Here is a 12,886-nt window from a genome sequence, read left to right on the forward strand (position 1 = left end):
TACCATCCCCCCCCCCCCGTGCTCTCAATGAATTCATTTGTCGCTTCTCTCTTATGCGCTGACTCGAGTGTTTCTCCTTTTTCTCCCTTTATTCATTCCTCTTTTATGTTCCCGGTTCTCCCGGCTAATATTGAGATAAATATTTTCGTGCTCTCGTATCTCGACATTCATCCCAATATTCACGGTCGCACTTTTCTTTCATAAAAATTCATTCGCCGCTCCTCGCAAGTTCCGACACGAACGGCTTATAGCGAGCTGATAATTTTTAACGCGGCCGGCTATTATTATACTTATATGTGTTGCCCGTGATAGGGAAATATCTGGATGGCTAATGTAATTTAACGAGCGCAATATACTCGCCAGTCCCGATCAATATTCATTCCTTTCCGTTTGAGCTGCTAAATTACGAATGAATTTGATCGACTCGTTGAGAATTTATAATAATGTATTATACATTTTTCTTGCATTCGCCCGAGCCCACTTGGCCATATAATGCTAATAATGTTAATTGCTAGAGGTTGCTGAATAATTGTAGCACTGTCAAGCGATTAATTCAAGAAGCATTAAATTACCGTGCTAAAAATGTCAGACCTTATTTTAGGAAAATGGACATTTGCAATTGAACTGGATATCGGTTGAATGAAAACAAAAAAAAAAAAAAAAAAAAAAAAAAGTAAACAAAAAAAAAACAACAAAACAAATAATAAATAAACTAAAGGATTAATAATAACTTGGCCTTTCTTAGAGCGACCGTTGTGAAATTAATTTCTTTTTTGTCAAAACTTTTTCATCGCGCGACTTGATAAGCTTCCTTCCAGCGAAGTAGAAAATACACTAAAACTTGTTTATAAATTAATATATTTTTATATCTCTATGCAATGTATAATATATGTAGATTGCAAAATATTTGAAGTGAAAGTTGATTGATATAAATTAAGCTAATATTTAATAATAATTTTTTGGGCAAGTACATTCCAATTAATCACTGTAAAGCAACGCGAGTTATAAATTTAATTTAATTACTATACAGGCACGAACATAGAATGTAAATTTTATTCAAGAAAAACGAGTTGTTGGTGTAGTTAAGTAATATAACGTGCTTGCAAATATTCGAGATATTTAGAAAATATAATTGAAAAGTATTTACTTGAAAATTAGTGCGTTCATTTCTTTATTCATTGAGCATGGTATTTATTGGAATTGATATTGCGATTAAACAGCATCGCACATCGCAATTTGGATTTTTGTCAATGTGAATCGAGTAAATATATTAACTTCTTTGCTCGCGACTTTCCTAATAAATGATTATTTATGTGTGTAAAGAAAAATTTATTAATGCATTCGGCTTTTGTATTTCAACAACTATTGCCAAAATAAGATCGACGATATCATCGCACATCAATTGTTGATTATCGATAAATTTGCAAATTACATTGGAATAATTATTAAAATTAAATGCCATATTTATATAATTTTTTAAAACAAATTGGATATTATGTATGAACATTATAATAAACGTGATATAAATCGAATTTTTTCCAAACTAAAACTTCTGGTACAAGGCCATCACTTATTTTCTATCTTAGATCGAATAAGTTGCTTCATTTTTTTTTTTTTCATTATTATTATTATTTTCATTATTATTTTCATTATTATTATTATTTCCATTATTATTATTATTATCATTATCATCATTATTATTATTATTATTATTATTATTATTATTATTATTATTATTATTATTATTATTATTTTGTAATAAAATGAATTGCACAAAACAACCGAAATCTTTCAACGCGTACCTTCATCTCGCTATTGAAATATTAAACTGGAGGATAACAGGAACTCAAATTACACGAAAAGCCCAAAATAGTTTATTTCAAGGCTAAAGTGAAATAAGAAATCATAATGATTTTGAAATAAAATTTCACACTTTTATTTTCAAAGAATTGAAATTGACATTCCTCGCCCATAAAAATTTGCAACTTTTGCAATATTTTATACAAATATATTAAGCATTAAGTTTTTATGCAATGCTATTGCATTCATATTTAGCATACAATGAAAATATTAGAATATATAGAAAGTCATAAATATTTTGCTCAAAGTTGAAAAATTATACTTAACGTTACGTTGTTAATTTTTATTTAATTTATACTTTATTGAAAACACTAAGTATCTTTATATTTAAAATTCTTTCATTCATTGAATTATATATGTGTATATATATATATATATATATATATATATATATATATATATATATAAATTATTTACGCAATTTTTTAAAATAACAATAAAAAAAAAGATAACATATATATTGTAAGGACATATTTAGACATTTGTAAGTATTGTGCAAAGTATATGTAAGACATCTTTTAATGACTCGATAAATTAATGTAAGTTATTTAATTTATTTAATAAAAGTTTAACAATTTAAATTTGAAAAAATTGAGATTATTGACGTAACAGCAATTTAGATGAGATTTTCGAAATGATTTTATAATATACGCGACTACTCATGCCTCGAAGAAAATACGAATTTTAGTACAAAGTGATGCATATCGAAAATATAAAAATTACACGTAAATAGAATTGTTATTCACTTAATGGGATAAATATGGCAATGCTTGTATGTGGATATTAACTCTTGAAACTAATTGTTATTAATTGTTTTTAGTTCTTCAGTTCTTCGGTTAAAAACACCGCTTGAATAACCATTCGCTAAATCATCATTCTAATAGAAGAGCATATTTTGTCTTCTTTTAACAATTTAAACGTCCTATTTTGCTGCTGCAGTCGCGATTGAATAGACATAGTCATGAGATCAATTGATATTGTGCTCAGGTGTTCTTCTTTTTAAAAGATAATATCTCATCATTAAATGGGAAAAATAAACAAAGAAATAAATAAGCCAAACAAAATAGAGAAGTAAAAATTAAATTTTTAGAAGCCATTGTGTGACAACGTGCGGTAATTTGCCCCGCTATCCGGATGAACCAAATACTTTCATGACGATAAAGTATCGTCTTTTCGGCATTCTAATTTTCCCCAGCAACATCAACCCACTTTTCAATCTAACCAAATATCCGTCAGCGATCAAAGAAAGTGGCATCGCCATCGCCTATCATCGGGATTCGCGTGCTGCGTTCACGCAGTGCCCGCTGTGATTACGCATTGCTGCTCTCCTTTTCAAACCCTCGAATAATAATCCCTTTGTACACGCGAGTTACATGTACGAAGGCTATACGTAGTATAGACGCCTCCGTAAACCCACATCGTTCGAGATTCCCTTATTCCCGTCTCCCTCCCCCCTCCCTTTTTTTTAAGTGACCGTAGAAGACGCAATTTGAGCTCGTAAGAAAGAAGTAGGAGGTGGGCCTCGGGAGGGTGGGAGAGGGTGGGAGGAAGCGAGCACACGGTATACCGGTGGGCTTGTGCCTTCCTTGCATGTCCGTTCGCCTCCTCTTTGTTCGAGGCTGCCGCTGCCGCATCGACGACGACGACGACGACGACGACGACGATGACGACGACGACGACGACGACGACGACGATCATGATGAGGTAATCGATGAGCGTCGCAGGGCTTACGAACAATGAGCAAAAAGAATGAGAGTGTGTGCGACATGGGCGGGGAGGGTAGGGGGTGGCGGTGGCGGTGGCGGTGGTGGTTGTGGTGGTAGGAGAGGCGGATTCGAGAGAATGGGTAAAAGCGACATTTAAAACTATCGAGAAAGAGGCTTTTGAATATTCTCTCTAAGCCCATTTTCGTGTGGTGATGGTACTTTTTTTTTCTTTTATGGAGCAAATGACTCGCCATTTTTATAACTTGTCGATTCGAAAATTCAAAGGCGACGAGTAATACGGCAGCTTCTGTCGAAATATACATGCATATTGCGAATACTGCGTGACTACGTCGATAGCTCATTTTTACGGATAAGAAGAAACTGCGAAATGATGAGCAATGAGTAATGACAACTTAATGCTCTATTGCATCATTTCAGTGCTAATCTCGAATTACATTTTGCCTTTATTTGGTGAGTGATTGTTTAATCCAAAAGAACAATAGCACGTACAACGTATAATCGATAAAGTGTAGTTGTGGGAATAAAGCTACATTGAAACATCAAATTATTGGCAAAAAATATTGCCAGTCATTGGTAAATATTTAATGAAAAATTTACTTTAAATTCAATTCGTAAAACCGTCTATTATTAATGATACATCATCGATAATTATTCGTTTTGATAATTCTCTTCGGCAATTATGTATCACAATGCATGACAGATGATGAATAAACAATTTAATTTGTATGCACAATTTAAAAATTATTGGCTACTGTTTATACCGGCAATGTTCACAAATTTTCTTTCGCAAACTCTTTAGTTTTACATTGTAACTGTTTGTCAAAAGTGCATGTTTCTTTTACTTATTATGTAATCATCCAAGTAATAATCTTATATGGCTTCAGCGTGTGAACAAGGTATTTGTGAGCCATTTATTGTAGTATATCAGCCGAAAAATTCAATTCATTCCTTCATAAAAAAATAAAATTGAAAGCCGTCATCGACTTGATACAAATGTGCTTACAAAATTCACCAAAAACTGCTTTCCGAGAAAGAGTCAGTATTCTTGACTGGCACCTGAACCGCAATTCATAATTCTCTCTCTCTCTCTCTCTCATTCTCTCTCTCTCTCTCTCTCTCTTTTAACCCCCTCCTTCTCACTCTCTGCACCGTATTCTTTCCCTTTGACCGAGCATTCATAATTTGTGCGAAGAGGGCTGCAGTTGTTTCATCCGAAAACACGTTCTCACTCCCGCTCGTGCACTAAAAATACAATCACAAGCTCTCTCTCTCTCTCTCTCTCTCTCTCTCTCTCTCTCTCTCTCTCTCTCTCTCTCTTTCTCTGATATCTCCAATTGCGCGTGTGCACTTGTGTGACTGCGTGCACGTGCGACGTTGAATACGTCGAGCAATTCTATATCGGTGATGGCGAAAGCGCTCGAGGGTTTGAGGCTCTGCTGCTGCTAATTTTGACTTTGCGCCTCGCTCCGACTCGGTTTTATACTTCACGTAAAAGCGAATAAAGCGTTAAAGTACGAAAGTAAAGATAGAGAGAGAGAGAGAGAGAGAGAGAGAGAGAGGGAGAGTCAGAGATTGTGTTTTCTCTATGCTCGTATGTGTTAGTTTGTTTGTGTGTGTCCGTGTCCGTGTCCGTGTCCGTGTCCGTGTGTTCTGAGAGAGTGCGCGCGCGCGCGCGAGAGAGAGAGAGAGAGAGAGAGAGAGAGAGAGAGGACGCGAACATGAGCTGGGAAGGTCTTCTAAACACATGTGCAGCATGACTCTCCCACACGTTTTGCTCTCTTGTTCGACTTTTGTAGAGATTTTCCAGTTACTTACTTTCAATTATTTTTCTTGTTATATTTCATTTAATCATTCATAGAAGCATAAAAATTAACTATACATCTCTTTGACTTTTTTTTTCTATTTCATCTCTATTAAAAATATTCTTTATTGTTTGTTTTTTTAACTTGAGGACCTTCAACTAACTCAAATATTCAAAAAAATAATTTAATTTACATATTTGTGAACTATATGTGGCAAGATGTATCAATGTTACTGTAAGATGTAAAAATAAATTTATTATTACATCTATTGATAAAGCAAGAATTTTTATTTTATACAATAAAATAAATATTATTTTTCATTTAAATGAGTTAGGCACTGCTTACTCATCCTTTCAAAGTTGATAAAATTGCTGCATTTCTGAAATAGCAATACAAATTATATTTCTAAGTACCTAAGTTATGTATATTTTGTTCTGTTCCGCTCTCTCTTTTTCGAAAAGTCCAAAAAGTTTTTCGACGTCAGCCAGGACCATACAAAAATCCTCAGTCCTTAAAGCCTCGCATCTTCTCTAATAGCCAAGGCACACAACGGCCAAGCTCACGTATATGAATGCACAAGGGTACACACATTAGTATCATGCCGCACGCACACTTGTGCGCCCATGCATAGACGCATAAGCAGGAAAGGAGAGGAAAAAAATTTAAAGGAAGGAGCGGAGGCCCTACAACAGCAGGGCTTACTTCCTTTTGCTTTGCTGTGTCCTCAGCTCTGTCTCGTTCTTTCTTCATGGCAGGATCATCGCCCCACCCCTCACCGTACTCTCACTCTCACGACACATATACACGCTTACTCACACTCATTCACTCACTCACTCACTCACTCTCTCTCTCTCTCTCTCTCTCGCTATCTCTCTCTCGCTCTCTCGCTCTCTCGCTCTATCTTTCTTTTTCGTGGGGTAAAGAGGGTCAAGTGCACACTGAACGCAGAAGCTGCAGAATCCAAGCGTCTCTCCCTGTTTCGCCTTCTTTTTGGCTCTTTTTCCGTCTATTTATGCCCCAAACATAGGCTTTTCGCCACAAGCCTCATTTAGTTAGAGAGTAAATGACAAAACGTACGGAACGAACAACTTCTTGTTGCGCTTTGTTTGCTTCTTCAAAACTTTGACAATTTCGCCGCGTTCATGGTCTCGCACTTATCAATGTTTTTTGCGTAAATGTCGATGCGAACGATCACCGCTAATTATTTCCTTAATGTTTATATTTTGATTGGATAGTTGAAGGAGCCATTGAAGCTCGAATCGCAACATGTTTTTTTAGATTCTTAATTCCTACACACGGATAATGATATTTATTATTGTTAAATTTTGAAAGTAAAGTACTTAATTTAATTCACATGAATAGAAATGTAACAAAGCCTCTACCATCGGAGCTATAGTATCGAGTAAAAATATAATCGTAAAATTATGTACACGATACTTTATCTGAAATAGTAAATATGAAATGTGTAATAGAAAGTAGACTGAGAGAAAGAGAATGTTGATACATTGTATGTGAGCTGTGTTTGAACTAAATTTAAAATGCCAGCGTAATGAATGAGAATTCTAACATTTCAAAAGATAAACATTACATTCTTAAAGCTGGAGAATAACCGATGCTGCCCAAACGAGGCATATTCATTATTCACCGACCTCTAAATATTTAAATATTGCGCCTATTTCGAACGAAGCCACCGAACCTGTGCACTACTACGTTAGTCAGCTCCTCTCCTCGATAGGCGAGCGTTAAAAGAATTGCTCCTTACCCCCGCTCTCCACCAATACCCCCTCGTCGATCTCACGTCACTCTAGTAAAATCGAGTAATGAGTGGCGTTGCATTGATTAGCAAAATTATGTCGCATTATCGAAGCGGTGGAGTGCCGAGGGGACGGATACCAAGTGGCGTGGGCTGGAAAAGCCACCGAGATTCGAAAAAGACAGTTAGGGCTTCGATTGCACACTTGCTCCGGCGTCTCGCTGCACCAAGTTGCATGCACCTACCATCTGGCGTTGCCGCTCTCCCTCCTCCAACCCCCTCCCCTCGTCCCACACTCGACCCTCGTCCTCGCTCCGCCCAACACCACGAAAAACTAGAGGAGAGCAGCGTCGGTGGTGGTGGTGGCGGCGGTGGCTGTGGCGGCTGCGGCGGCTGCGACGGCGACGGCAGCAACAGCAGCAACAGCAGCAACAGCAGCAACAGCAGCACCAGCGCCTCGCGGTAATACGATCTTCGTGGAGAAAGCCCTGGTGCCTTGGGAGTTGGGCCGAGTCCCGGGGGCCCACAATGTGTGTATGCGCGCACAGGCCGATCGCTCACGCAAGGCCCTGCCAAACCCTTCGGTGCTCGTTGCCCTTTTAAAAAACTGCATCTCAATGCATCTGCGGCCGTGGTTGGAAAATGAGAGAAGGGTCCGGGTGAAACGAGGCGGGGTTTGAGGGGGAGGGGGAGTGGAGCTACGCGGCGATTCCTAGCGTTGAGGGACCTTGGGATTGATCCTTCTGCCTGACGTTGAGAAGAGAGAAAAGAAAAAGGACAGAGGGTTGCCGTGTGAGAAGAAACGCCTTGACCGCGGATAAGGCTTCGTCTTTTTGCTTCCTCTCCCGTCACTCTCTCTCTCTCTCTCTCTCTCTCTCTCTCTCTCCCTTTGCGTTGTTTGCACTTCTCTCAGCCGATCGGTGGGTGCACGCAGGGACAACAGAGGGGATAATGAGATGTGTGGATTTTTTATGCGAGAAAATCTTCGCGCGTGAAATGTATTTTTGGATTGCGGCCGAGGGGAAGCTGTTGTGGTTCAACGGCTGCTGTTCTCTATACGTGAGAAAATCGCTAATTTTCTCCCTCCTCACTTCTTCTACCTCCTCCTTAACACCCTACCACCTCCCCCGCCCTCATTGGTAATTTATTTTTGGTGCGCTGTTTTCCATTTTATTTTTCAATTTAGCATTTCAAATACAGCTGTTGTGCACTTTTCTGAGTGAACCACTCGCACACGAATTGGAGAAGAAAACTTTTGTTATCTAATGTGGCTTTTTTTTATAACTAGTTAACGGAAATATTCTCATACTAAGCTACAAAAATTTTGTCATTACTAATTAACGTGATACAGTTGTCGAGTGCATAATTTGTTAGTGCCCTCATTTTGTCGAGAAAAGTATTATTTTTAAATTTTTTACTTGGCCGTGTTTAAGGCATGTATGTTATATTTAACTTCTTTTTTTTTTTCCTTTTTTTTTTAAGAAACATCGTCGCTATATAGTTTCTCTAAGGCAAATACTATATTGTAAACATCGACATGTTTACTTAATAATGCGGAGACATGCTCATATCCTATTAAAATTCCAACATTACACATCGTGAGAACTGTATTCGTCTATCCAATTATGCGTATGTGAACAATGTAATTAACAGTTTCATTTACTTATGTTAACATAATTGTCAAATACTATAATTCAATATATCTACAGCAATGGTTAAGTACATATATAATTGAATAATTTGCTCTTGAGTCTAGAAGAAATTTTAGTTTATAATAAATTGTGCTTGTGCATAGGCATTAAAAATAAATTGAGCAACAAGTACTACGTAAATAAATATTAATTTTTTTATTACTCGTTATTTCAGTTACATTTATTTATTTATTTATTTATTATAATTTACATTTATGAAGTAACGATTAATACAGATACTTTGATTACACAAGCGGACATACCAATCATATATTGTAAAACAGTTCTAATTAGAAAATACTTGGGTTTATGAAATGCTTTAAGAATGTATAATAATTTCATTTGTTTCAATTTGTAAGAGAAATTTTTTTTTGTTTTTCTACACCAAATACATTTATGATTTATTTACATATATTTTATGAGGTTTGCATTACTAAATTATATAGAGTATATACAATTTAGAAATACAATTCTATAATGTTAATATTATTTTTTTTTTGTAATAATATTAATATCTATATATTTCATTGCATTGTAATTAGCATCTTAAAACAGATAGACTAGAATAATAAGAGTATAATTATATATAAATATATTATTAGGACTAGCGAGGGGATTATATTAATGAATATAATGGCATCTGTGAGTAAAGCATAATGGAGAATGAAGCTCGAACTACTTTATAATTTAATGTATTGAATTGCATTATTTCATACGCTTGGAGCTGAATTTTGTCATCAGTGACTTGATATCGGTCGACATCAGAATTAATTATGCAGCATAACTATAAGCTTTCAATTACTTTTTAACAAGGCGAGTTGTTTAAGAATTGTTGAACTATGCCATTTATTTCACGATAAATTTCTTTGTAAACAGCCTCTTAAATTCTCTACGACTCTGTGTTTATGAAAACAGTCGAGGAGTAAACTGGTAGGATTAGATTTTTGAACGGGCGATCGACATATTATGAGAATTTTTTTATAAAAATTGCAACACCGAGTGTTCGATATTAATGTTTCGTTAATCATTCAATTTGAAGGCCAATGAATAAATACGAAAATTGAGACAATCTTACTATTGCCATCATTAATGATTAAATGTCCTACTGTTACAGAGAACATGGATATGGAATCATTGTATGACTACGGAGAAGAGGAACAAGACTTTTACGAAGAAACTCCTGGTGCAAGAAAAGGATATCCTATTGATCACAGATCCATAAAAGTAAGTATTTAATTTTCCAAGATTTCGCTGGAACGTGTTAACTGCCTTGTCTTCCCAAATAGCATTTAACGCAATAAAGAGTCACGGCATCCTTAACATTTGAATCATAATACAAACTCAGGGTACGTCAGAATTGAAAATCACGGAGGTATGGGGGAAATTCCGTTTATACAAAGGCGACTGCGTGCGAGAGCCCAGAATTTTCGCGTGGAACGAGCGCTTGGAGATGATAAGAGATAGATAGATAGATAGATAGATAGATAGATAGATAGATAGATAGATAGATAGATAGATAGATAGATAGATAGATAGATAGATAGATAGATAGATAGATAGATAGATAGATAGATAGATAGATAGATAGATAGATAGATAGATAGATAGATAGATAGATAGATAGATAGATAGATAGATAGATAGATAGATAGATAGATAGATAGATAGATAGATAGATAGATAGATAGATAGATAGATAGATAGATAGATAGATAGATAGATAGATAGATAGATAGATAGATAGATAGATAGATAGATAGATAGATAGATAGATAGATATATATATATATATATATAGAGAGAGAGAGAGAGAGAGAGTGAGTGAGTGAGTGAGTGATAGAGTAAGAGATGCAACGAGTCGGTGATAGACAATGGCGAGCTCGCCTTATTGGAGCAACTGTCGTTAAAGGATAAACGCGGCGCACGCAGCGCTTGACCTCATGAAAGAATTCAATTACATAGCCGACGCAACTATTGTTGCGAGTGACAAGCTGCTCTTGCGTATCTCGCTCGCATCTTCTCTCCTTCTCTCCACATAGCAGAATTGTAGCTGTATCAAGTGCTAAATAATTGAATAATTTACAATACACTAATGCTATTGTATTGTAACCGAGCGAATGACGAAGGTATATGACGAGCGGAGGGGTTGAGTGGAGCGTGGGGAGAGGAGATTAGGAACGTATGGGAGCAAGAGAGAAACAGGATAAATGCTCGTACTGATAACAGTCGCGACGTTGCACGTAGTCTCAATCTGACTATCATTGCTGCTAACTACACCGATGATAAATAACTGCAATTGTAGAACAGTGATATGTTTTCGTTGACTATTGGCGAGTGCAAGTGAAATGTTGTATATTGCTCGAGGCTCGTTAAATTCACTAGAACTTTGTCAACCTTTCTCGGTCGGTCACCTTATTTCAAGCTTTATTACAGCAAATTATCCAAAGTGCTCGTGAGATATTTTAAAGAAAAATACATGTAAATCGAGAGGCAGAATCACTGCATTATCAGCATCTTGTGCCGGCGCGATAAAAACATTATGTAAATTAACAAAACTGATGTAGTAAATGAGAAAAGCCTCTCGTTGGTTAAAAATTTACCGAGGTTAAACATTATTAATCAATCATTCGCGTTTAAGAGTTTTACAATGTATAGACATCATAGTTAAAACTTGCAGAATCATTGAAAATATTAACTATAACAAGATAATTATTCTCGCGATAAAATTTTAAAAAATATTGCATTTACATATCACTATGTTCCCAACTAATTAGCCTTATAACTTATTGAATTAAAAAATTTTATAATCCATTGGTATTCTGTGGGTAACGTATTAACTGCAACGATATTACAAATTTTATTATAATGCGGATAGTGAGTGATTCGTGCATTTTTGCATTGCAGATCCAATTTTTTCTTACCATCTGTGCACTCTGTTAATGTAGGATTTATTACTTAAGTATTGTATTAAAACGAATGAATCTCAAAGCCTTTCATAATTATTATTCATTATTATAAATATAAAATCAAAATCATTCTGATAATTATGATTTTAAGCTCATACTTTTCTATTTATACAATACATAATAATTTACATATGATGACCCTCTAGATAATGATTGTTTAAAAATTTATGAAATGGCAAATTTTTTTTTTCAAACCTGAATTATATACGCGTGTGCCTGTATATGCTATTATATTTAAACCGAACAAAGCCAGTTATTATTGCTTACATTAGTGCTCGTATTATATTTTAAGCAAAACTCTCAAAATATTTACAATAAAATATAAATAATAGGCCAACAAATGAATAATAGACAAAATAGCTTGTATAATATTAAAAATATGAATATTTAAATGATTATTCTTGCCATTTCCATGCATTGGCAAATTCAATGTTTTTTTTTTTTTGTTGATTTTTATTTTTTGAATATGCTCAATTTGTTACATAATTTCCTCATCAACTTTATTGGGGGGTGGGGGTGGAGAGAGGAGGGGGTGGTGGTGTTAGGTAGGTAGGAGATGGCGACAACGTGCTGAGTATATCGAAGTATATCGAAGCCATTGATTTTACTCAATATAAGCAAACACTAAGTGTGTATAAGTTTGAAGATTTTGTAATTACATAAAATGCTTAAATTGACATTTATTATCTATTTTTTGCTTAAGCCGTCCATTATTCGATTATTAGCCAAAGTAAATACACGGCATCTATGTATATGGGAAATCAATAATATGTGCCATTGTTCGAAATTTAAGTGATATACCGATGGATGTTCTAAAAAAAAAGCAAAGGTTGGAGACGAACGATTTATTCAATTGAAATAGAATAAAAAGAAGTAATTATTGACATGATTAAAATTAAATTGCCTATCCAGCTATAAAATTATCTGATTTTGAAATGATGCCCTACCCATTATAATGATACGGCTGTATTTTTGGTAAAAGTATAAAAAATGTATCAGTATTGGGAATATACTCTTGTATAGAAGTTTGTTCGCGCGAAGAAAAGCGAACATTTTCGAGTTGAGCGAAAAAGTGGCTGCCGCAGAG

At 35.3% G+C, this 12,886-nt stretch overlaps 1 protein-coding gene across 1 annotated transcript in view; it reads left to right on the top strand.

Annotated features, from left to right (window-relative positions):
* Nucleotides 1-12,886, top strand: part of LOC105363016 (uncharacterized) — an 82,318-nt gene that overhangs the window by 9,199 nt on the left and 60,233 nt on the right. Inside the window, exon 2 of the mRNA XM_011500586.1 lies at nucleotides 9,948-10,057. Within this exon, the coding sequence (XP_011498888.1) occupies nucleotides 9,953-10,057 (105 nt within the window). The 5' untranslated portion in view covers nucleotides 9,948-9,952. The remainder of the gene's footprint in view (nucleotides 1-9,947; nucleotides 10,058-12,886) is intronic.

Source organism: Ceratosolen solmsi, unplaced genomic scaffold, assembly GCF_000503995.2.
Source record: "Ceratosolen solmsi marchali unplaced genomic scaffold, CerSol_1.0 scaffold56, whole genome shotgun sequence".
NCBI classification, from domain to species: Eukaryota; Metazoa; Arthropoda; class Insecta; order Hymenoptera; family Agaonidae; genus Ceratosolen; species Ceratosolen solmsi.